The sequence below is a fragment of the Oreochromis niloticus genome, linkage group LG23 (genome assembly GCF_001858045.2).
Source record: "Oreochromis niloticus isolate F11D_XX linkage group LG23, O_niloticus_UMD_NMBU, whole genome shotgun sequence".
Taxonomy (NCBI): Eukaryota; Metazoa; Chordata; class Actinopteri; order Cichliformes; family Cichlidae; genus Oreochromis; species Oreochromis niloticus.
The window spans coordinates 38,455,757-38,483,112 of NC_031986.2; the positions used below are offsets into that span (position 1 = coordinate 38,455,757).

At 40.8% G+C, this 27,356-nt stretch overlaps 1 protein-coding gene across 1 annotated transcript in view; it reads right to left on the reverse strand.

Annotated features, from left to right (window-relative positions):
* The window catches only part of dab1a (DAB adaptor protein 1a), a 53,212-nt gene extending 48,652 nt beyond the window's left edge, over positions 1-4,560 (reverse strand). The window contains 2 exon segments of the mRNA XM_019351618.2: positions 387-670; positions 4,385-4,560. Coding sequence (XP_019207163.1) covers positions 387-456 — 70 coding nt within the window. The 5' untranslated portion in view covers positions 457-670; positions 4,385-4,560.
* Positions 4,561-27,356: the final 22,796 nt, after the last annotated feature.

Here is a 27,356-nt window from a genome sequence, read left to right on the forward strand (position 1 = left end):
GACTTCTTTTTATAACCAGAGAAGTCACCCACTGCTGATGATTAGAGAGAAGGCAGACTGAAAGCACCTCCGCAACGGTCTTACTTTTCAGAACCTCGGGCTATGTCTATTTTTTATATACAGTCTGTGGTTACTTGGCTGCCAGTATTGTGCATGCTGAGTCACTCTCACTGTGCTTTTTTGACTTTAATGTCAAAATGCTGCTATGATGAAGGATTTCTCTTGTGATGTGAAACTACTTTCATGTCACAAGAGAAAAAGTTTTTTTTTCTTCTTGCAGAATAATCAGTGAATTAACCACATTACCCTTTCAGTTACTCATCAGTTAAATGATGAGTAAACAGTAATATCTTCAAAGTTGTTTCTGACTTTGATGCTGCACTTACCTTTCCTCTTGGAGTCCCGTCTTACGCTGCTGGGCCTGACCGCTGGTTGTAGCTCTGTCTCTGTTGACATCCTCAGGCTCCAACTGGGTTAGACTCCGCTCCGCTTGGCTCAGCTGGGATCGGCTGGGCTCCGAGGGTCCAGTTCACAGCGTCAGTGCCGGCTGTGCGTGCGTGGGCGCCGGGTGTGTGCGTGGAGGCGCCAGGTGTGTGTGTGGGCACACAGGCTCATGGGAGAGGGATGGGCTTTAGCCCTGACACAACATCCTACACACACCCACAGAGAGCTGGAGGAGAAAAGACAGGAAGAAAGAGGTTGGCTTCGGTGAGGTTGTGCTTACTCTTGGCAGGTGAGACCTAGAAAGAGTTCTCAGCAGGCATTAGAATGACTTCGTCTCTGATCTGCTTTGAGAAGATGTTGCCAATGGTAACAGACTAGAGAGACCTGCACTACACTTTCTGCTTTCTATCAATAATGTGCCACAGCAAGAAATTTTCTTGAGAAAATGTTCTTCCTCTTGAAGCCACGTAACCAGGAGTCAGATTTAAAATTACTAATAATGCATTCAAACGTTTACACATGACGTAATCTGTTAGATAATTATTATGTTATGTTTTATCTTCTTATACTCCCCAAATGTTTGGCTATGACATGGGAAGTCACTAACCTAATGTCAGACAGGGTAAGAAACACAAGTGTTTTCAACAAGCAGGTGGAACCAGCAAAGTAGTATCGACAGAATATCTATACCACTTTATTTGCAGGTAAAGCCAAGCATGAGTTCACCTCCAACATGTTGCAACAATCTCTTATTGCACAGGAAAACTGTGTGTGCACAAACTAAAGGTTTCAGGAAGAAAAATTGTTAGACCCGGTGCCTGTGATAGCAATATCTACCTGCCATACCACATGCCGCAAAGATAGAACAGTAGAGCGGCACTAGCGGTGCTCTCGCTACTTCTGTGACAATGACACAATGCTGCTGGTGAGAGGAAAGAAAAAGACTCACTGGGGATTTTATTTCTCACTTTGAGTCTGAACCAAAAGTAACAGGAAATAACAGCAGGGGAACACAGAGTCATGGTTAACATTGTTTACAGCTATGAATGATTTAATGAACATAAGTGGACCCATACTTGCTGAACAACAAAAGCTAAAACAATTATAATTCACAACATTTGCTTTACTTCTTCATAGTTCTGCTAAAGCTTCCAAAGTGTTTTTATTAGCTTGAAAATAATATGCACGGGTTGAAACATTGCCAAAGCACCCTACAGTAATTCAGAGCTGAACCAGGAAGTCGAAACAGTGATAGAGAATTATGACAGACAATTTGCTCACTTTATCTTTTCTAACAGGTCAATTTTTAAAATATTTATGCATTCTGTATCCTGACAGCAATTATCTGATATCCCAGCAATTAACTTGAGGGTTCCAGTGTTATTATTACGAGCACGAACAGAAGCTAAAACTAACAAGACCAAGGTTGTATTAATTTCTTTTTAATGCTAATTCCAGCTGCCCTTCTTAGGACTGACAGGCCCCTCTGGCCCCAGCATTTTGTATTTTTCCTGCCCATCTGCTGCTACTTATTCCTAAGTGTTGACTGGCAGTGACTACCATAACTTAGCAGCCAAAAACACTCAGATTCACACTTTAACGCTGTTGTGTGAATGCATGAAAGCACGCTCATTTACATGTGCACACAAATACAGAATAGCTTTTTTTCTTACTTGGAAATGGTAAAGCACAAAGACGGGCAGCTGCAAGCTGACATGCTACATAATGAATCTGACTACCTTCTGAGCTGCTCTTCAAATCTTCTTAGAATATAAGTCTTGACCTCTCTTTCCTTCTCCGTCTCCATCTAACAGTGGCCGAGTGCCGATTTAAACAAAACCAAAAGACTTGTGCTTCTTGGGGAAGAGGGAAATCTCTCTTATTCTATTCCTCCCCCTCTCCACGGTGTTTTTGTGTGAATAGGAGGCCCCTGTAAGCCTTGGGCGAGAACAGATGAATTGAGAGGCTTTTAATTTGCTGCAGACAGAACAGAACAGAGTCCATTTAATTCTGCCAGCAGAGGCCATGTCGGCAAAATGCTGACAATATTCTTTATCTGGTCCAAACACACTGGAAAAGTGTGAGTCACTCCAATTACAGGCATTATCAGCAGCACTGTTCCACCAAATGGATGGAGAGAGAGTGAGTATGAAGAGAGAAGGGTTAGAGGGAAGAGAAACGAACAGAGTGGAAAGAAAGTGAGGGGTGAGGGAACATAGAGTGGGTGAGAAAGATAATGAGCGAGGGGTAAAAGGGGAGAGAAAAAAGCCCAGGAAGTAAAATCAGAAAAGAAAGGATGGGGTCTGAGCAGCTTCAGCTTCAACCCTGAACATGTCCCCTGTCCGTCTCTTCTCTTTCCTTTTTTTGTTCTCTGAATTCGTTCTCCTCCTTCTAGCTGTGAAGTCTTTCATGAAGCATCTGGAGCTTGTGTTTAAAAAACAAAAAAAAAAGCAGTCTGTTAATCCTCAAACTGGACCAGAGACGAGGCAGTCCAACAGTTCTCACTACACACGCACAATCTACAACCACACGCACACACAAAAAAGATCTCATAGACAAGTTTCTGTGGTGTAACTTTGATTTCACAAATTTAGACCAACTTTAAACTGTGAAATGGGTTCACAGTTTACATCCCGTCTGCAAAATTACTCCTGTAAGAGAACAACTCACTTATTTAAAGATGTTCTACCCATCCAAGCATTACAAGCAAAACAGCCACTAGTTCACTGGTGAAAATGAGCAAGAAACAAGATTGTGAGACTGAAAATGAAAAATCTGCTGCAGCACAGCTCTCAAGACATCTCGAAGGCTCCAGACATATGGTTGTTTCTCTGGAGACTCGGCGAAGAGTTCTACATCTTAAGCTACCGTCCCTGGAGAGGAGAACAAGCTAATTTCTCAAAACACAGTCCATGTCTAGCTTCAACTGTACAATTCCCTGCCTTGAATGCACGCACAGATAAAGTGAAGGAAAGAGCAGCACCATCAAAAGCCACCGTGAACGCTGTAGTGGTGGTTTGACCTGGAATCAGCGCGCAAGCTAAATGTAGCAGCAGAGCAGGATGTGAACATGGCTTAGTGTGTCTGGATTTAGACAGCAATCTGAAGCCACGCCAGAGGAGAGGCATAGCGGAGGCAAGGAGGAGAAGGGAATGAGCAGTAAATTGGACGTCCGTAAATGGGGCGCTGCCAACAGGCGCTAGCAGGAGATGTGACGATCTGCATGTGTGTGTGCGCGCGCGCTTCACTGTACTGTATGTGTGTATGACTTTATAAACAGGATGCTGCCAACAGGAGCTTAATGCCCAGAAATCATCTGCAGCTACAGGAAAGTATGCCAAGTGAGTGGAAAGAAAAAAAGAAAGGAAGAGAGAGAGAAAGGGGCGGGCTCTCTCTATCCGCCTCGCCTTTCTCCCACCTCTCACTCTTACAGGGTAATTGTGTTCCGTCCATCAGGCTCAGAGTTAGATTGCTGGCTCCACTCATTCGGCTCTCCTGCCATCTCAATAATGAATAATCATAAAGACCCCCTCTACACTACTCACACAGGCTGTTCTCAATACTTGTGCTCTGTCCAGCCTACGCGCACACTCACACTTTACCAGTGCTACCTTTGTATCCTGACACCATTGCACGAGTCCTTATCAGCAGCACGCTTCTCCTCTGAGGTGTATTCGTTGATGAATAACAATGTTGGTACTAAAGGTCAATCCAAGTTACATTCTGCTAGGTTTCAGATGTTTTTACGGTGAATGAACGGTGTTCGTTTTAACCATATAAAACAAACAAAATCACATGTAGTTTTAGAGACCCAAACGGCTACATACACCTTTTAAATGTCAACTGACAGAGCACACCATCAAGCCGAAGAGAGAAATAAATGTCAGTAAATTTCTGTTCTGTCCAGAAAAAGAATAAAACTTATGGATATAAAACCTACCCGTTTATGAGCCTTAGCAGATAAAAATATATAGTGTCCACTCAACTTCGGTAGTCCAAAAAGCTCAGGAAGACGAGGCGAAGAACGAAACAGAGGAGCAGAAATGAAGGAAATGAAGGGAAGGAAGGGTAAAAGATCAACTAATAGAGGTTAGAAGAGAAGGCGTGCCTATTGGTGTATGATATAAAAGTTTGTTTGCACTTCTGGAAAAAGACTGGGAGAGCGTGGGATTAAAAAAAAAGAGCAAAAAACATGAGGTGTGGACTAAAGTCCAATGCTAGGCAAAGATGCTGCATATCACTGCACTTTGTCCAGCATATAACAATAAAGGAAGTGTACTTTCCAGAATCTAATCTCCTTTTTGATGAGGGACTTGTGCAGACAGATATAAAGCAATGATGAAAAAGAATGCAATTTCCTGATACGTTTTCTATCTGGGTAACTTTATAGATGATAATCAATAAATCATTAAATGCTTTGGACATGTAAAAGTTCAACTGGTAATGCAGAAGTAATGCCAGTGAAGTGGTTACAGGGATAGTTGCAGAGGCATACTGCACTGTGAAATCATCTGTGAACTCATGAGTGATCAAATTCTTATCATTAAACAACTTTGGCACTAGGATGTTTTATTAGCATGATGACATTTTTATTGATCTAAAACACAACTGTAACCTTTAGCTGATTAATCAGTAACAGCATTAGCCATTTTTGTACTTAGTTTTTAAAGCATTATCCAGTGATGGATTTTCACATCAGGAAAATATTCATTTTTTTTGTCTAATATAATAGAAACCAAAAATATTTTGGACTGTTGGTTTGGCAACATCGCCACCTTGATACTTAGCTTTGAACTATTGAAAATATGGTGAGGATATTCAATATTTTCTGACATTTTATAGACCAACCAGAAATTCATAAATATGATGGAAATACTCATGAGCGACAGCCTTGATCCAAAATTACCCCAATATCATCAAAAGATGTAAAAAATTTTAAAAATTAAAGCCCACTCTTGCTACTTGTGCAGCCACATATTGCATTTGTTAGCATTATCCATCTCTGGTAGAAGACATTAGATCTTAGCAGTAGAATGGCATCATGGGTCAACGCAGTTATCACACACTGAGAAGCAACTGTCAAAATGCATGTGATCACAGCTCACCACGCCATAATGACGCTAAAGCATTATATAGCAGCTGCGTGGTAAAAGGGCATTCGTGACATTGATCTAAATAGCCAGTCCACCCACGCTGCACATTAGCCAAGCTGAATTTCTGAGAATTCCTTTTGGGGCTGGGGGAAGAAAAATAAAAATTGCAATTCCAACAGCAGTTACATGACAAAAAAGAAGGCCTCAAAATTGTTACCGCAGCTGTCTAGTGGCTGAAACACCAGCCTGGAGTCCTATAAGAACAAGTGTGCCTCTAGTTCAGCAGGCAGTCAGCCAGGCCACCATTCAGCACAACAACACATTGCAAGAGACACGGGTTCTGAGCTGCTCTAGGTGCTCCACATGGCTCCCTGCCTGCATGAATGACTAGAAGGAACATTCAGTGGGGGTCTCATCAGGAAAAGGTAAACATAGGCACATGCACACAATCACACACACACTTTCCCACCCACAACCTCCTGCCAAAAATAGGATACCCCACAAGATGACAGGCTCACTTGCACGTGCAGATCACAATTTAACACAAAATATACACATACGGATACAAACACGCACATCATCTTCACCTAACCTATTTACAGACACAGGGCTGTAGATATCAAAGCGCTGTGCTCTCTTCTGGGATTTCCTCCTTTCTCATGTTTTAAGGGGAAATAGATGAAAACGAATCCCGTTCTCCTTGCACCTCCCCTGTGTATGTGAGTGTGAGTGTCTCCTCTGACTTGTTAATGTGCTAAATTTTAAATTGGTCCTGCTAAGCAATGTGTGTAAGACTGTCTTTTTCATGCAAAGAGGAACCAGCAGCTTTTCCGACAGACTGTGGATATGCCTTTATCACCAAACCTGCACTCTGATTCCACCTCTGTGTCTGCATGTCTGACTGACTGATCCTCTCACTGCCTCCTTCATCTCTACTCCCTTGTTCTACTACAGCAACCCACATCATTCTCAGCTTCTCTATTTACACATGCCCAAACTATTTGCTGATGTGTAAGGTTGGATTTACGGTGTGACATCGTTTAGTAATGCATCCTTTTATTTGGTTGTGCTGTGGCCTTTCTCCTATTCATCTCTGAAGCGGTATAACTTCAGATGGCCTTCACACAGGCAGACCTGCTGGATGTTATTTCTCATTCCCAACACTAAGCAACATGTGGAAGTGGAATTGTAGCTTCATCCCTCACAGGAATGATTCAGTGATTTATGGTTGCTTGTAGTGAAAAGAAACAGGCAATTGTCAGCAATATGGAAATGGATTTTCACGAATGACGGAGCACAGTGCAAACATACACCATACCCCGTGACTACCATTTCCCTGACCCCTCAGATACAAAAAAATATATAACTTTTATTCATTTTCATGGGGTCTTTACTTATTTAATTTTATGCATCACTGGTGGGTGAATGAATAAATAAATTGTGTACACGGAATGGCAGAAGGCACAATAAAGAAGTGCATAGGAGGTTTTGCAATGGAGGTAGAGAAATGAACCATGCTTGGCTAAATACTGGCATAATTTAGAGTTTGGCCCGTTGCAGCCAGAATATCCCCAGCAGCTCTAAAGCCAGAGGTCACTCTTTTTTTCTACAAAACCATCATCACTGCATTCTGGTGCTGGCCTGGTAAAAGTGTCTACTCAATATGATTTAGATCCCTTACAGCCCCTCTGGACGCCCATCAGCAGAGCCTAAAGTGAGTGATGGATTTGCTACATATGTGGAGTGGAAGAGAAGAGAGGAGGATTCTGGTGCATAAAAATAGAGCCAGAGTCTGCTGGAGCACAAGAGTAAGACTTAATGAGGGATGCAATCATCAATTATTCAAAACACTTAATCATGGTGTCGCACGGTGCTGTTGCACAAACACATGTGCACACACACACGGACATACCACAGACTTGTCAAACTGTGCCTCTGAAGGCAGACATTGATAGAGAGATTGATGGATGTAAAGGGGAATACAGACATGGGATTACTGTTGCTTTATTGTGTATCTAGACATTTCCTCCTACAAATATTACACAATAAAAAAAATTTAAAAAAGCAAACTGAAATCTCTCCCACTGCTTATATACAAGTTTTATTATAATGATAATTATCTCTTTAGTCATAATCAATAAATTGGTCTTAGTACTGTAATTGATTCGATATATTAGTTATAATGTATTAGATGAATGAAAGCTACTAAAAATCTGCTGTAGTACCAGTAAGTGCCAGTAGCTGGAGACTCTTACTCTGACATGAAAAGAAAAAACTTATCTGACTGCACTCCAGTTGAGCTATTTGAAGGAATACGTCTATAATGCTAATAGAAGCCTCAGCTGAATATATAAGTTTCAGATGTGTATGGGGGATTATTTTGCAGATGCCCACACAGAGTCAGTCAGACCAGTCGGACCAGTGGATACCTGCTGATGTGTAAACTGCAACAATCCTGTTAGAAAACTGAGAGCTTATGTTGCTAACGTTCACATCAACTTTGCCTTAATTTCACCCGTTTCCAACACTTACCATTACCAGCACTATAATGTGATGAACTACCAGAGACATTGGCCCGCTTTGACTATGAATACATTTCAGTGGAATACTGGAAAAAACTGACTGACAAAGGTTGTGCGATATTATTTGTGGACATCTGTTGGATCTGAACAGCTGTCTCCAGCAGCTGTACTGACATTAACTATGATAAACAAAGCACGATCCCATCTTGCAGATACCGCATGCATATTTTATATTAACAGTTAAAACAATTTGATGTGAAGCCATGAGGAGAATACAACTTCATCACTTCATCACCATTAATAGATTAAAATTGGTTCTGACTGTAATTGTTAGATATGTCCAACAAATCTAGTCTGATCTAATTTATATCCTCCACTGAAGCCATAAAGTTGTGTAGCCATTTGATTTGATGTCAGTTTTTTCTTGTTCAAACTATGAAATTGCAGACATTTTGCATACTCTGTTCAGAGGCACCTGCCAGCTGGTTGATTTAACATTAACCTAGCTTACCCGTGCTACATAATGCTCATCTTTCTAGGTATTTCAATCGAGTTGACTGATGTACAGTAAGAGGTTTTTAAGTTTGATTTATGCATCTATAGCCCTTTACAGGTTCCAACAAACCCATCTTTTCAATAACATTAACAACACACAGACTCCTGACAGATTAAACAGTAAGTAAGTGCTATTATAGTGTTACATGCTTGAGAAATTAGCACATGTAAAGAAGTCATTTTGATACATTTTGAAAAATGCTCCTGGTTAGCACTGGTCTGATCCATGATGCTACAATATGCAACTTAAAGGAGTAACTAATCTGCTAGTAAGTATCCAAGTATCGATTGTTTTTTAATAACCCAACAGGAAGCTGGAGCTATTGCGATGGCCTGCAAAGAACCAAAAACATCTCGGGCATGGTCATAATTAATGTGGATCATTACAGTATTTTCATATCCCCAGTGGTGGTACTCTTTGTAGCATCTCACGAGGATGTTTAAGTTCTTGTAGGTGTAAAATCCCAAAGTTCTGCCTAATCTCTCCACTTGCTTTTGAGTCGGAAAGGAAAGACAGGATACAGAGAAGGGCAAGAACTAGATGTAAGCAGAGCAGAGGAAGTAGAGACTAAAAGAAGCTAAGAATGCTTCAGGCTAGACCTTCAAAAGTGACATCCCAAAACTTCTTCAACTGCAAGCCGCTGGCGAGCCTTAACTCAGCAGCTCAATGCCTGCAATTGGTACCAAGACACACATCTGGAGAATTTTACGAATGTCTATGTCAGTCAATCTGTCAGAGCAGAGCAGCAGGAACAGATTCTCCACCTCTGGCCTCTGAGCCCAGTTAGTGCGCTCAGGGAATGCCTAGGTTGAACCCCAGGGAGAAATTCCCAAGGGGGTAGAAACGCATCTCCCGCCAGCACTCCCCTGTGCTACCTTGTACCACTAATGGCCATCAGTCAGTTACAGCTCCTGCCTCCTGCCCGTGTGTCTAATCGCCCACGCACACTGTCACAGTCGCCTGCCCTTCCAGTTAATACAGACAGCCAAACAAAATCAATCTTAACTGAGCGTCCGTGTTTGATAAGGCCTTGTTGTTTTTTATGGACTCTGACAACATGATCCGCTCCCACCCACTTCACATGGGAGTAACAGCTCGAAATCTAGCACAGCAGGTTGGCTATTTAACACTTTCATATCTTACAGTTGTTATTTGTACTTTTTGGAGGTCCATCCATCTTTCTTTCACAAAGACAGACATGCACATGGCACACCAAGCCCAGATAAAGAATACAGCATCCACTGATGTCATCAGCCTGAAAGTGAATCACAGCAGGATTGTCATAGTCAGGACACGATTTGCATAATTTCCTTCTTTGAATTCCCAACTCTTTTGAACTTGTGGGCAACCATTTCCAGCCAAACACACACGAGTACACAAACTATGACAACGTGCAAAAATCTCTTTCTGCATATGAAGTCTGTGAAAGTTTCCTGGAGGTGAAAACTTTCTGCCAGCTCTTGAAATAGCCCCTTTTAGCACCCCGTGGTCTATTGGACTGCTGGGCTGTCTGAACACTCACAGAGCGGAGGGACTATTGGCATTCACTTCCCCACGGGGCTCGGAGTCGATACAAAGCTCTTAAAACTCAGAAAATGCTGTGTGTGTTTCTGAGAGTGAGCGTTTGTATATGTGTATATGAGACCGAAAACAGAAGAAAGAAGGAAGGGATGTTAACATTCATGTAAAAGAAGCCATGCAATAATAATCGATTGGATTTATATAGCGCTTTTCAAGGCACCCAAAGCACTTTACAATTCCACTATTCATTCACTCTCGCATTCACACACTGGTGGAGGCAAGCTACAGTTGTAGCCACAGCTGCCCTAGGGCAGACTGACAGAAGCGAGGCTGCCATATCGCGCCATCGGCCCCTCTGGCCAACACCAGTAGGCGGTAGGGTAAAGTGTCTTGCCCAAGAACACAACGACGAGGACAGAGAGCCCAGGGATCAAACCGGCGACCTTCCGGTTACAGATGCGCTTCCCAACCCCCTGAGCCACAGTCGCCCCAAATAGTTAAAGACAGATGTTCAGGTACACACAATATCGGTGTGAAACATCCATGCTTGCTTCTGTATGTGCAACCATTTTCACAGAAACACTTTGATGTCCTTTTTCACTTGAAGCACACAACAAGAGACAGTCTACTTCTGATGAATTCTCACTATCTACAATACTCCATTCAGTTTAGATGAGGGTAGCAGGTAGACGAGAATAGAGGAAGCAGTACACACAACACCCACAGAGTGATTTCACAGCTGTTCTCATACTGGTGGAACTGGGCATAATCTGATATCACACAGGCTTTATACCAATATAGCTGACAGGCTAAGAGACGACTGATGTCCGATCCAAATGCATCGGACGTTTGCACACGTTCCTCCGTCAGGTCTTGGTAAACATCTAGAAAAGTTCAGGTCTGCATGTGCACGTGTGGAAATGGCTTATGTGTATGTGGCACAGGTAATGATTGTGTGCTTAAACAGAGCTCCACCCCACTGGGCCCCAGCCTCTTAGTGTCATCCATCATGGTGATGCTGCTAATGATACCAATACATACACCAGCACAGAGGGAAGAGGTGGAAGGAAAGCAAAAGGGGGGGCAGGGAGAAAAGAAGAGGAGAGGAAAATTGGTTACGCAAAAGGTAAAGGAACAACAAGAATTTTAATATTATTATTTTAACGTCAGTTGGGTTACATAAAGATCATTGTCACGCAAATAAAGCGAATTTTAATTTACATTTGCATTTGAGAGGGAAGGCTGAAGAGGAGGAGGAGGGAGAGGAGAGAGAGAGCGCTGGTAGAGAAGAGGCAACCAGCATGAAGAGGGAAGGAAATGTGCTGTCACAGGCTGAGAAGTGGAAGATAATCTGTGTGACTGGAATAGGCAATCTGATTCTCCCTTTCCTCCTCCTTGCTCTCTTTCTCTCTGAAACACACACTAAAACACACACAGTGTATACACAACACTGCCCGCTGCCAAACTCACAGAAAAGCTGAGGCTGACTGTGTGCCCTGCATGAGCTCCATTGCATCCGTGTGGATTAATATCACAGCCAATAGATTCTACTTCAGGAATAAGACATAAAATTAATTGCAGAATTTGCTTCTATTAAGAGAGGATAAAATTTGAATGGAAACGTGAAGCAGAAGTATTCTTATTTTAAGGATTTTTGCAAGAGATTCCAGCTACACCCTGAAAATAATACCAGTGCTAGCTTGGACTTTTTTATGTCTCACTGAATTTATGTGGTTAAACAGGGAAGAACATCTACATTCATAAATGTCTCAAAATGTCACATTTAAGTCTTACAACAGCAGAGCTACTGAACAAGACAGAAAACCGAAAAATTAATGTTGGAGTAGTGCATTTGAAAGAACAAAAAGATAACAGCTCAAGGATTTTTTTGACCTGCTGGAATACAAATGTGATTATTTGATCAGTTAAAAGGCATTTTTATTGTTTAATTCTACTACATTCTTAAAAAGTCTGTCAAATCATCATGAATGTTTAAATCTTAAAAAATTTATTTAAGCATCATAATACTAAAAATTTGGTTTTACAGTATCTAAATAAATACATTCATCTATTGTGCATGGAAATCCCCTCCATAGCATCCTAAGAGTGTATTTTTTAGGTCAATTTTGATTGAAAATGTGTATTTTCCAAACCACCTTGACTACCTCACTCAGAATTCAGTTAGATTAGTCATGAGAGAGGCTGTGAGGAAAAAGGCTGGAGCATTTCTTTCTTCCTTCTCATCTTACTCCCAAGACACGTTGTCCTCTTCACTTCCAGGAGCAGGATGAAGGCCAGCGGGGGTTTTAAATTAGCCTATCAGATGCCTCCACCAGCTAAAGGAGAATTCTGAATATACTAATAGACAGGAGATTAAGATATGTAGCTTGGGGCACAGCCACATCTCCACACACATTTATATTTTACTGACACACACACACACATTCATATACTCACAGACATAGACTAAAACCTTTTTATTCAATGATTACAGAGGACAAAATGATCATTTCAGATCTCAAGAGCAGAGGCAGCTTTTCAGAATGTTACAGTGTCTTTGATAAGGATATGGGTAATGATGAGGATTATTTCTTATGTGAAGCTGGACGAGAAAAAGAGATAAAAAAGATGCAGATGTGAGTACGTATAATGATATACAGAGAGCATAGAGAGTGGCTCACTAGATTACACAGTACTATCTGCTCCAGGCAGAAAGCACAGGTGAGGAAATCCCTCCTTTTCTCGCTCCTTCCTCTTATGTCCTCCATCTTTCCCTCAGCCCTATTCCCGTTATCGCAGCTGTACACAAACAGGTACAGCTCCCCTGACCCGGCAACTCCCCCTAAATCTCCCTGTCCTCGATCTGCTTTAACAATCTACCCATGAAAAATATCATTCCTCCCTCTTCTTTGTCTTCTCCTCTGTGTTTCCCTGTGTGTCTGATTGCTCATCTTTCTTCATTGCTCTGCCTGCCTCTCTCCCAGGGCTTGCCATCTGTACAGTAACAGGTGTGCTGTGTATGTGACTGATGTGTTTGTTACCTGTAGCACTGCCTGCAGCCACAGCCTGCATGGAGAATAGCTGCTTCTATCTGACCTACTAGGTAATGCTCTGCTCTCTTTTCACTAATCCTCTTCCTGTGACTCCTTCGGATGGCGACAGAGTAAAGAGAAGAGTAGGAGACGAGTGCGTAATGAGTTAAAGGAGCAACAGCAAGCTGTCGTGTATTTGCATACGCATTTCAATGAGGCTTTACCAGTTGTGCTGTGGCAGTGTGTTCACCGTAGCAGAGTTTGGGTAATTAGTCCCACCAGTCTGTGGGTGTGCATGTACATGTGAGCACATATGGGTGTGTTTGTGTGGTGTGGTCTCATTAGTCACACAGGTGAGTGATTAAATGCTCGGCAACACCTGGAATTGTTCCTCGTTTCTTCCTTCCCTCCCTTTTCTGCTGTTGTCTTAATTTACAGCAACACCCTTGAGAACCTCCCTGGCCGAGTCACAAAGCACACTTGAGAATGGTTCCACAAACTTAATGACAAACACGTCAACGCTTAAGCCACGCAATGAGGTGTGGCTGTTTCAGTATGAGGAAATCATCCAGTCCCGATCACCACTTGAAAAATTGCAACAACAAAAAAAAATCATATTTTGCATGGTTGGATCTTAACAATAATAATAGATTGCATTTACAATTCCACTATTCATTCACTCACTCAGTTGTAGCCACAGCTGCCCTGGGGCAGATTGACAGAAGCGAGGCTGCCATATCGCGCCATCAGTCTTTCTGGCCATCACCAGTGTCTTGAAGTGTCTTGCCCAAGGACACAACAACAGCTGGGGATCAAACCAGCAACCTTCTGGTTACAAGATGAGCTTCTCAACCCCCTGAACCACGGTCGTTCTAAGTAAAGCTTCAACATGCAACAAGAAGAAATGGGAGTGAGACAAAACATTTTTGTCTCATGCAGTTTATTGAAAATAATACTTAAACGGAAACAGGCCGTTTTACAGCTGATCAAAAGTTTAAGACCACATGCCTTTAAAAGGCCAAATATGTGCAAATATGTGGACAGGTAGTCATACTGTCATGAAGTTCTGATGGCAAAGGTAAAAAAAAAACGTTCCCTTTTTGAACATGGTTGAGTTGTTGAACTGAATAAGCAGGGTCTCTCGCAGCGTGCCATCACTGCTGAGGTGGGATGTAGTAAGACAGTCATTTGGAATTTTTTAAACAATCCTGAGGGTTATGGAACAAACAGATCAAGCGGAAGACCCAAAAAAATTTAACCAGCACTGAGCCGGAGGATCCAATTGGCTGTCCGTCAAGACACTGGATGATCCTTGACCCAAACTGGGGCCGACTGCAGTCCCATAACCATCAGACGGTATCTGAGACTGAAGGACTTTAAAAACAAAAAACGTCTTCAAAGGCCTCATTTCCTTGAACGCCACAGAACTGACCATTTGGACTTTGCAAGAGAGCACCAAATGTGGGACACTGAAAGGCAGAAGAAAGTTTTATTCTCTGATGAGAAAAGAATTTAACCTTGTTGGTCCTGATGGTTTCCAGCGTTACTGGCATGACTAATACCGTTGTTTTGTTACTGTTTGTGGTTCTTCACTGCAACATTGTACTCAAATCACTTTGGTGTTTAGCTCAGTAATTTGCTGAACTTCAGCTGTTTCAACCCCCTCCCAAAAAAATAAAAAAGAAGAAGCCCTTTCACTTTTTTTTAGGCTGCTGGAGTGATGTAATATAAACTTAGTTTGCAGCAGAAGCTTTAATTAATGCCCATGGTGAGCTCAAGGGTTCTCTAATAAATGTTCTCATCACTTCCATAATTTATTAGCTGCCTATTTTATACAGTCCAGCAGCGCTCAATAAGTGTGGCTCTGATTCAGTTCCTATTTGCAACACATGTGAACTCTTGTAATTTGTATCACAATCAAATGACAAATAACTCTGCCAACAGTGTATGATCATTTTTTAAAAATGATCGTGTCAGTGAGAACATTTTTACATGTGATATAAGAAGCTCCTCAGAACTTAAAACTGGGTCATCCTAGTTACTTTTTGCTTCATTAGCCCTGTGTTACCACAGCCTTTACAATAATGTGATAGTATTTAAGACTTAATCCAAGCTGAAGGTGTTACAGATTACTGTATGCCTTTTATGAAAAATAGGCTTTGGGCTATTCATGCATGAAATCAACATATTAAAATATCACTGCGTTAGATGATCTGGTGGAAGGTTTTAAGAAGCAGCACACACATTAAGTTGGAAAAATGGGGTAAAAGCAGCTGTGAGTAGAGAGAAGGTGAAGGATCAGGAAGGAGTCCTTCAGCAGGAAATAGTCCACTTCAGGCAGGTTTGAACTATTGGAAATACTCCATGTGTTTTAGGTGACTGAGCTCCCCGAGTAACCGTCAAAATGGAAGTCACACATTCAATTCAATTTTAATTATACAGTGCCAAATCACAACAACAGCTTTTATATTGTAAGGTAGACCCTACAATAATACATACAGAGAAAAACCCAACAATCATGTGACCCCCTATGAGCAAGCACTTTGGTGACAGTGGGAAGGAAAAACTCCCTTTTAACAGGAAGAAACCTCCCGCAGAACCAGGCTCAGGGATGGGCAGCCATCTGCGGGGGTGAAAAAAATGACGCTACTTCACTAGGAGTGAATGCACCAGGCGTTTACCTGTCTCTTACACACTGGCACAATGCGACATAACACAGACTTTGTACTGGGGAGCGGGCAGATTAATGACTTGTTCATCTCTGAAGATCTGTGTTTTTGAGCCATTGTTGGGTGACGCCTAGAAAAGTTCCGGATTACGCACATGTGTGAAAACAGCTTAAGTCGATGTAGGATGAAACATGTTGAACAGAAAATCACAAAAGGAGAAACCACACAGACAGTCATTTAATAAACCATGCAGGGATCCACAGCAGCAGGAAAAGAAGTCACATGTCCAGTTGTATGTGGCTGCTGTGATATTATTATTGCACAAGTGTCCCTGAGGGCTGAGGTGTGATAGATGTCAGCGGTGTATGTAATAAATTGCAGAGGTCAAATCCACTCTGGTGAAGAGGTCCGCACTCATGGAAGGCCACCTGATAGACAATACAGGTTTCAAATATTCCCTTCAGAACACATTTCCATTCATTCCTCTGGCCTGTGTTCATCAGACAAGGGATCATTAAATTGTTCTCTCAAGAGAGCTGTCATCCAAGGCAATGTGAGGGGATCACAGTAAGAACTCATCTGAGGGGTGATTTACACCAAAGGCCAAGGTAAGCGCCTGTTTTCTCCAGGTGACCACAGTCTCCAGAGAGGAGGGAAAGAGAAGGATGAGACTTTAGACTCATCACAGACTCTAAAACCCATTAGACACCCACAGAAAAGCGAGGACACATGCACTTACAAGGTGCAGTTGAGGGCCAGGTGAGATGAACTGAGAAGATCACGTCAGTAAGCAGTATGACTAATAGCGAAGCAACGCCCACTGAGGCAGACCAGACAATCACCTCACTTCTCTCCATCCACCCCTTCCTCCTGCTCCTTTACTGCTCCCCATGTCACCCTCTCTATTATAAGTTATAATACTTACAATAACTTATAATTATTATATCTAAATACGGTAATAATTAAAACACAAAAATGAAAATGTCCTTTTTTTTAAATTCTCACCTACCCTTTTAGTAACCTCCCTTTCTTTTTGAATTTCTTTACATCTGACCAGAAGAATGCAGCCATTTATAGCTGCTACTGTAGCCTGTTGCTGCTTTATGAAGTATGAAGCAATAAAATAGCCCTTCCATTCTTGGTCTGCCACCTTACATTTATAACATGGCACAAGAAAGTATAGGAAAGAAAGATAAATGAAGAAGTCTGTTTATAAGTACAATCTATTCTACAGTACAGCTGCTATTACCAGCTGGCACAGAAGACTGGGGTAATGTGAAGCTGCCAAGTGCAGGAAAAATCATGTGTGCTTTTTTTAATGACAGAAAACCACACACCTAATATGGTGGCACAGTCATTCTCAAACAAATTAACAACTTCTAAATGAGTCTCTGTCAAATATTCCTGTCAGGTCCCATCATGGCTGGCATGGCTGTGTGATTGAAACCATCACTTTTACGATGTGAGCTTTATGAGCTCACGTGTGCACACAAATACACACAGTCACACACTGTGAACTTGACCTCAAGGCTGAATGGGTGGTCTTTTAACATCCTCATTACCAAAAATTACTTATCATACTCACCAGCCATCAGCTTCTATTGACAGAGAGAAGTTATTATCTATAAGCATATCCAGCTAATTGAAGGCTTCCTATCTAAATGCTCATACTGAGAATAGATGTAGGGGGGGAGCATGTGTAAAAATGAGCAGGAGAGTGAGATAGATTGAAAGAAGGGTCATGGCCTAGGGGTAAGGGAGCCATGAAATGCACCATTATATTGAAAAAAATAATTTACCCTTTGGCTATGTCCTTATTGATATATATATATATATATATATATATACATATATACACATATATACACATATATATATATATATACACACACATGGGTGTGTCTGTGTGTATGTGTCCACCAGTCCAGTAAAGTGTCTCTGTGCTAGATGCTCAGTGCAATTCGATCAAGAAGCACAAATGACCTGTGAGCAGGTGATTGAATCCTCCATTCGTCCTTAAAGAAGGTCCCTGCAGAGACACACACACACACACACACACACACACACACACGATTGCAGCATCACTAAATCTGCTAAATTCACTTTCGGTGCATATTTACTGCTAATACTTATTCACTGGATCTTACATTAATCAAGTCCAATGCCTGGTTCGTTTGCCGAAGACACTTTTTAAATTGACAGTGGATATGCTGAGTATCTGTTAGATAAACAGATTGGCAGTCCCACTAATTCCTCTGAAAGTAAACACCTAAATCTGCAATTCTATACACCTTTAAGCAGCTTTTGCTTTACCAATTTGATTTACTGGTCACACACGTAAAAACTATGCCAGTTCATATAAAGCACTACCAACCCACTAGTTCACACAAGATGTTCTTTCCCTGTGTTCAGTGTGAAATTGAATAGCCAAAGGACAAATTGCTGGAGAGCAAAGCCAATACCCAGCCAAAGAAATACTTGTTTTTCTCAGCGGACCAGTAAATACTGGACTTGAATTGCACAGGTGGAGAGGAGACTCAAATGGGGTGTCCATAGTGCTCTGTTTCTGTTGGAAAAGAAGGCAACTGTTTACTGACTGCCAGTAGCTTGGCCATAAGAACTTGATATAATATCAAAGCTCCTCCCGTCAGACTTTTTTTAGGGTCTCCTGGCATGGAGTTGTTTAAAAACTGCTTTATGGAGAATTAAATTCTTTTAGCTTTCATAAATTAACACTACAACTTTGTTTTCATTTATTGTAAATGCTTGTCTAATGAATATGCACACAGTCACTAATACTAAACCACAGCTTATTCAAAAGCACAAAGCCATACTAACTGGCTATAAGCTGATTTGAGCTGTAAATTTCAGCAGTCAAGTGAGGACTGCGTCATTTCATCTCTAATGTGTATTTATGTGTCTGTGGGTCAAATCCTCTTACACGAATGCCTGTAAACAACATTTAAAAGTGGATAAAGTGCAAATTGTGGCATTGGAGGGATAATGTTTAGTCATTAGAAAGGGGGCTGATGTTCCATGTACAAGGGAATTAACAGCCTTATAGATCATAATAAAAGTAATAAATTTTATGTACAGGGCACTTTTTGGGGTACTTAAAGACACATGATAAATAAACATAAAGGCGTAAACATGCATTACTGCATTGTTTGCAAACTATAAATTATACCTAAAGAACATAATATAATAGTGGCAGTGCTGCAACTATAAAAAGTATACTTTACTGAATATTATTATTTTGTGTGTGTGTGTGCCAATACTGTCTGACAATATCACTGTTCGCTCTAGTTAAAGTTTATAGCTGTGCTGTGATTGGGGATATATTTACATGTAAAGTGATCACTCTCAGAGATGGAACAACACATCTCTTACTTATTTCTCTCCCACAGTGCACAGATTACAGTCTGGGTGCTGCTTGCTGGGCTGTACAGCCAACATTAAATCTGCTGTGATAAAGCAAAGGTGATATACTTGAATACAATAACATAGTATGGCTCAGAAGCCAGACACTAACCAGTCTTTAACATTCTTGGCTTTGTAAACTTTTTCCTTCAGTAACAAAAAATTTAAGTTTCATAAACTGTGTGTTTTAAACTCCCTCAAAATATGTACATGAGGTTCAAATCTGTGCCTTTTTTTCTTGAGCTATTACATTGGGTTTCAACAGTACTTAAGATCTTCATACTGTTAAAAACTTCCAGTTCAATTCAAATTTTCATACAGATGAGGATAATATCCCCTGAAAAGCTCTTTTTGTTTACTGTTATTGTGGCAAATCACATCTATCTTTTATTCATCTGGTTAAAGTACGTTATTCCCAAAGACCTGGTCTTTGCATAGATGTTCCATGTCAGTTTGACGATAAGCTGTTCTTTTTAGGACAGCAAGGGCTTTTTTATTGCACGCCAGCCCTGTGGGTCAAATTTTATGTAATCCAATTGCAAATTAGGGGTGAGAAACTGTCAAAAAGATCGTATGAAAATCTTTTGGGATAGAGGACAGATGTAATTGTGTCACAACTACTCCAGCCTTTGCTTAGCGTTTGTGAAGTATGAAAGTTTAGCCTTATTTACATGATGCAGGACTGTAAGGTTGCCCAGCCTTACTGCAGATCCATGTATTTTGATACCAACAACTGTAGTATTTACAGTCAGTCAACAAAACTGCACTACTAAATCTGCCAAACTTCCTTACAAGGGAATGGTTTCTTCCAAATATGTTGGAGATCTTTAGATCTTAGCATAATAACACTACACACCACAAATCCTTGACCTCTGATCTGGATTCCTGATTCAGATTTGAAGGTGCAAAAACTGCACAGGTGAACTTATTTTCCCAAATGTATGAAATGTCATTTTTAGCTACTTAAATAATTCAAATCAATTCAAAATGTCTATTTTAAAACATCATTTGTTTGATCAGATGAAATGTTTGCTTGTCTATGTATATAATCTGTCTAAAATAAAGATTTCCACTTACTATTTTTATATGACTGCTCAATTCTTTTCCATCTTTCTGGAACATTTTATCTATTTGGATTTACATTTAAACTGAAGAAATTCTGATTGAGCGGCAAAGAAGAACTGATTAATTAGCACCACTGGGTTAGCGTCCGTGGGTGGTGCCAAGTGTGATATCTCAAAAAAATAAAAGATTTCTACATTATCGAGCTCCGCTTTCTTTTTGCAATAAAATACAAACTGCCTTTTACAGGCTCAGTGATATGCATGCTGCAAATCTCCAAAACTTGAAGCCACCAAGACAATCCTAATGACGTGGCAAACCTTAAAGGCCTAAGAGTAGCCACACGCTATGATTCTGTCTCATGATGCCCTATTTCAGTTGAAGTCATTATAATGTGAGTTTCTCTAGAAGTGAACTACAGTAGTATGCAAAGATCAACACAAGAAAAAGCAGAATAAAACATTCAGTGATTCTTTGCGATCATTATTGCCACAATATACCCTCTACTGACAGCAGTATTGTTTTAAATTTACCCTACTTCTTTAGTTATACTCTGGTTTCGCCCCCCACCCTGTGCATATGTGTGTGTGTGTGTGTGTGTGTGTGTGTGTGTGTGTGTGTGTGCGTGCGCGTGTGCCTGGTTGATGAACAAAAAGAAAAGCAGCATGCATGGATTAAATTGGGATTTGTAATGGTAAAGTGGGGGCTTAGTGGGTTCAGTTTCGGAACTGGTGCATGCGTGCTCAGGAATCAAGGCAAAAATATTTCTAAAAAAAAAGAAAGAAAAAAAGCCATACATTGAAATCATAGAAATCAGCCACTGCATGGTCTGATCTGCTCTGAATGTGGCAGTGAGTATAAGAGACAGCTGATTATAAAATCTTTCTATAAGTTCACTCTCCCGTGAGGCCCCCAGTTAGCTTAATCTAACAGTCTGTCTCAAAATAGGCCACATTTTGTTAAATGTATATAGTCAATGTTACAAAAATAAGCATTTTACATCTTACAGTTATTAACCCTTTCACTCATAGTGGTCACTACAGTGGACAGCTATTTAAAGGCTGTTTTCTTGTATTTGTGTCAGTGTTGATGGTATACTTGCACATAAACCACTACATTGGACACTGATGTGTCACTCCATACCCTGTCACCCACTGGTCAGCCAGTGTTGTCCACCTAAGTGGACATGTAAAAAAACTCTTTGAAAAATACATGTTTGAAAAATGAAGTTCAAAAATCCTTTTTTCATGCACAGAGATGAATAAAAATACTGAAGAAATAAATCCTGATTGAGGTTGTCATAATTCATGCATGAAAGGGTTAAACACAAACATATATTTAAGTCACATTCTGACCTATTTCACTCCCTACCTTTCCATCCATCTATCTATCCATCCATCCCCTCTGTTCAACTGACATAAAACAGGCAGAACTAGCTTTTAGAGAAACCACCTGAGAGTACAAAGGCAAATCCTGCAAAATATCTAATAACTGCAATTTGCAACATTTTCACTCTACATTTGCAGCCAACCTAAGGTTGTAAGACTTAATTTTATTTTTGTACACATTTTCATTACAAAATGAAAAAAGTAACCGATAGCAGTGCATATCCACATTTTCTACAAGTCTGTTTGTTCTTAGATGTACAAGTTGTTGATGAGTCAGCACAGAGGATAAACCGTTAAAGCTATGCAATTAAATGACCACTCGCAGCTCTGCAGAATCATTTACACTAATAAGCTTCACCTTAACCTCCTCTGAGCTTCTTTTTTTTGTCTGTTATCATGATTTTTTTTTTATGAGTTTCGCTATTGAATAGTATCTACAAACTGAAACGATTTGTGTAAAAGATCGCCTGTAAGTACAACACATAGGTGAGCAAAAGACATAAAAAACACTGGAGCAGTTTTCCCGCTGTGAAATTAATACTGTATGCAAAATCCAAATCCAATTTTGATCATTTTTATGCCTCCACCTGAACTGAAACTGAACCTGGTTTATGGGTTGAGCAGATTTCATGACCCATGAAACTAGATAAGACTCCATTCTGTGTTTACAAATGTGTTTTTGTGAAGCTGAAGTGCTGAGCTCCATGAGCTGAAGCAGGAGTGTGGCACGCATGAGTGTATGCTAGTGTGGCAGCATACTTCAGTTTTAGCTCTGCAGGCTGAACGCAGGAGCATCTGGGCACCCACCCTCTCCTCTAAGCCCAGAAAGCACTATATGAGCCAGGCACCAGGTGCTCCAGGGAAGCAGCCAGTGCTATGGTTCCAGCCCAGAAACAACTCTTCTGTCCTAGACACAGACGCCAGACTCTCCCTCCCATTTCATCTACTTGGAACAGATGTTTAGCACACAAAGCAATCCTAACATGTCCTACGAGGAATTTAATTAGGTTACCAGCACTTTGTCTTTCAAAAAAAAGACAGGGTCAGACAGGATATAGCACCTCTACACGACTGCTACACAGCTTCCTGCTTTAGTAAGTAAACATACTATGAAACATCACTGTGAATTTCATGGAGGAGATGGTGTATGGTGATGGATATTGAATTACGCCTAATCTTTACAAACACCAACAGTAAGAGAGAGACAAAGGAGAGAATCATGGGACGGTTAAAAATTCATTAGTGAGCAGCAACAGAAAAGCGCAGATGGAGAGAAATCATGAGAGAGAAAAAGAGAGAAAGAAATAGGAGGAGAAATACAAAGAGGCAATCCTCTGAGGAAAACATCTTTCCACTCCTGTCTTTGTCTATTTCTTTCTCTAACTTTGTTGCAGTCTCCCAGTGAGTGTGGAAGTCAGTGGAGCCGATCCACAGGGAAGAGTCGCTTGCAACCCCCCCCAGCAAATCTAAGGGCCCACTCCCATGCTCCCTTCACACCATAGACGCATTCATTATCTATTGTATTCTTTGAATAAAGAATATTGTACAAAACGAGGCATCTCTGCTCCTTTGTATATGCCTCAATAAAAGGCAAAGCATCGCAAATTAAAATGTAATTTGCGATGCTTTGTTTGTTGTGTTCTCTCCAGCACCTAAAATGTCATAAGGAGCATGTAATACTGCTGGGGTCTGCTGAGGCATGACACAGAGCACCGTACATCACTGCTGTGTGTGTGTGTGTGTCTGTGTGTGTGTGTGTGTGTGTGTGTGTGTGTGTGTGTGTGTGTGTGTGTGTGGTTTGAGGGAAGGGGGTGGTCAGGGATCTTGACTTCTGTGGAAATTAGAATGTAAGGCGCTGAATTAATTGAAGTGTTAATGTGCTGTGACTTCAGTCTCTGTGTGTGTGTCCGCGCCCCCATGTGTATGTGTGTCTTCACCTCCTGAAAATGCCTCCTATAAAGTGCTTTTGTTTGCTGTTAAAACTCATTAAAAAAGTGAACACCTTTGTGATTTCACCCCAAAGTGGCACTCGCTGGAAAAAGAAAAGGAGGACTGATGTGTAAATCAAGGGCGGGGGGGGGATTCAATGTGATAATGATGCTGAGAAATGCTAATGTTGATGTGAATGTGAGCAGGGAAAAAAGAGGAACTCAAGAGCCTTAGTTCCATAATCAGCATCTTATCTGAAACAAGAGGATCCCTGAAGCTATGCTACAGAAAGAGAATGATGGAGGGAGAGAGAGGGAAGGAGAAATAATGAAATACAGACCATGAGATAGGGTAGACCCTGAACAGGGCAGGGATGCAAAATCAAAAACAGATTAAGAAAGGACGAAGTATTGATAAAGACGGGTTAAAAATGACTTGATACTTGACTTGATTCACCAAAAAAGGTTAATAGCATGGTTGTTCAGTTTTTTTTTAAACCAGAATATGTTTTGTTGGTCTGTAGGAGTGAGTCCTCTGTGGTTCATCCTGGACTACAAACTTTCATTGTGCACTTTAAAACAGGTCACTTTTACAAAGAAAATATGTCTTTGTTTCCCCACAGCAAGCTATTGGTGTGAAAAAAAAACCTCTAAGCCTACAGATATGCATTATCCCAACTGACCTGTAACAGGTACGGTCCAACCCATACAAGTAAAAAGCGGAAATAACAGACAGCATTCTTTTTTCCTACTGATCCCATTTCAGAGCAAAGCAGAGGATGCCAAACCCATAAAGCAGCCTTTTCGTGGTCAAATATAAGGACAGTGAAAGTGCATTGTTGTCTCTGCAGATGCTAATCCCAGTGCTGTGGACAGATTGCGAGTGTTTTAAGAAGATTACAGACTGCAGAGGCAGATTAGTTGGCAGCTTGATCTGAACCTCTGGATGGACTGCCCTGCTCACTCACAGGCCCTCTGTGGGGGTGTGCATGCGTGTAATGTGCTTTAGTGTGGCTGTTTGCGTTCAAAAGGTAATCATGATTGGTGGTAATGACAGCTTTGTGCACATACGGCTTAAAAATGTGTTTGTCTGCGTGGATATTGATTTGCCAGACACAAAGACACTCTCAGTTTTCTTCATAGTTAATAAATGGCAAGAAATAGGGTACATACGTACACATAGAGTCCCAGTGGGCTGTAAAGATATTCTCAATGCCAATTATATGAGTCTGAGATCACACACACACACACACACACACACACACACACACACACACACACACACACGCAGAATGTGGATCAATGAGAAGGGCACCCAGCCAAGAGCCACTCAATTCTCCCCCCTCCCTCCATGTGAAACAGTGGAAGCCCCACTGAAAAAATACCCTTACTTAACATGTTGCCACCTGTTTAATATACCACAGAAGAGTAAATATAAGAATGAGCAGGGTTTTATTTTATTAAAGATTATACCTTTGACAGCGGTTTAAATCTAAGAAAAGGGGAGGAGTTTGTCTTAAAGTTCTTTCAAACATAATATTAGAAGCTCATAGTGTAAGGAAATCAAACCTGGCTTTCTGCACTGAGATACTCCGATGGACTTGACTTAATTTACAGTTCTACAGGTGGAAAAGGTCCAGTGACCTTAATGCATTAATTGCAAGGCAGAGAGAGACTGTGGCTTGAAGTCCCATCTGGAGTGTTTTAGAGAGTCAAAAAGCTATCAAAGGAAAACTGTTTGCTTTGGCAATAGACAAAAAGACTTGAAGAAGAGCTGTGTGTGAAAGCTAGCATTGCTTTGGGAAAAGTCAAACACAAATTTCATTTACACAATTTCACCTTTGAACTGAATAATATATTTGTTTTTGGGATATCTGCCTAGGAAGCAGACCAAACTAGTACATGCATATTAATTTTACTACTACACAATCTTAAATTCTAATGAAACTGTCCCTTTTTAAACATACTGGTTCAAAATAGACCCAAAAATAACTAAACCTGAGTATGAACTAGTCCTAAAGACAATATAGAATTGGGAATTATTTTGTGTTGTGACATAAGATATAAAGCTGGGGGGGGGGGGGGGGAAGACACTCCGCTCAAGTTTCCAGGTCAAACAGGAAAAGAAAATAATGAAGGCAGGGAACTTGATGAATGTTAGTTATCTACATGCACAAGTATAATTCCACTGCAGCTGCCAGCTCATTGTTTTCGCCACAGCTAATTTAACGAAATGCCACTGAGACACACACAGCCTCTGTCACATCCAGCAGGTAACTTGAATAGGCTGTCACTTTATTGTGATGTTGAATTGTATCCATAGCAACAAGTGTCACTGGGGTGCCTCGGCAAAAAAGGCAACAATGTGAATTATAAGTCAAACTCTGTTCATTACAAAGAACAAATGGACTAACATACTGTATGCTATATTACTTTTACTCCTTTCACCTTTCATGATGGTGCTTCAGTACAATAATGTGAAACATAACTAATTAAAAATTACTTCACTATGTATTATCTCTTGGCCAACACAAAAACTTTGTGGTCTACACACCTGCAGCTAAAAGTAAATTAAGTTGTACTTGAACTAAAGCTCAGGGATCAGCAAAAAGCCAGGTCTACACAAAGGCCTCAACATTTCTCTGTGATGGCAGTCATACCATTTAAACTTCACATGATCCATAGTTAAAGCAAGACCTTGAGCTCATTGCAATCCTTTTTAGATGGTGCTTTATTTTCAGACAGTTTGTGATTTAATGCAGTGATTTACATGGTGTCGCTAGAGTTTCTGTACATCACAAAACAATGGGGTGAAAAGAAGGCTTTCCAACTGAGATACAAAATCAGCTACAAGCCAGCTTTTACAAATGCAGTGAGACACTTTAGGAACAGAACAGTAAGCTCCAGCTTCCAAAGATTTCATGACTTCAAGACTACATAAACTTAGAGAACCCTTTCCTCTTTAAGATTTAGTCCAACATTCATTCAGGAGCGTTGTCTACCGTTATCGAGTACACACAAGAACAAAAATTGCAGGAGGCAGCCTGGGTTCTGAAAAGTGACTGAGAATAGGCAAAAGGGAGGCTGTACATGGGGCAGACGGAGCTGAGAATTGAAGGAGGAAGAAAGAGAGCCTTCAACAGTGTTTTCTTTGAGTTTCCTCACAATACTCTGAGGGTTTCTATGACAACCTGGAGTCGCCAGCTGGGTCTATACAGGCAGAAGTAGGAGGTCTGTTTGGCAGAAGAGGAAAAAGTATCCAAATCCTCTACTCAAGTCGAATAACTTCAATAAAATAGTCTGTCACTCAAACGTTTAGAGCTAAAAGTAGCATGTCGCAAGTTTTATTTAAAGATTGGCACTGGTCTGGGGTGGGCATTTTATCTGTGAGTACTGTAGAACTAACAACAGGTATCAGGAGTGGCATAATGGTGAAGTGTTTCCATCTGAAATGCAGTCAGCAGAGCACCATAAATTCAAAATACTCAAGTAAACTGACAGCACCTGACAATAAAAGAGCAGTTGTTGGGTAAACACATATACACGGAGATGTGCTTGGGTTGGACCAACCATGACGCACTGATTTTACCACATCCCTAATGACTGTATTGCAAGAAAAATATAATCTGAAACATGGGTATCAAACAAGTATTCACACTGCCATAAACCAGTTACACGAGCTACATCTGAGCAATACACTACGATGTATATAAAGCTGATG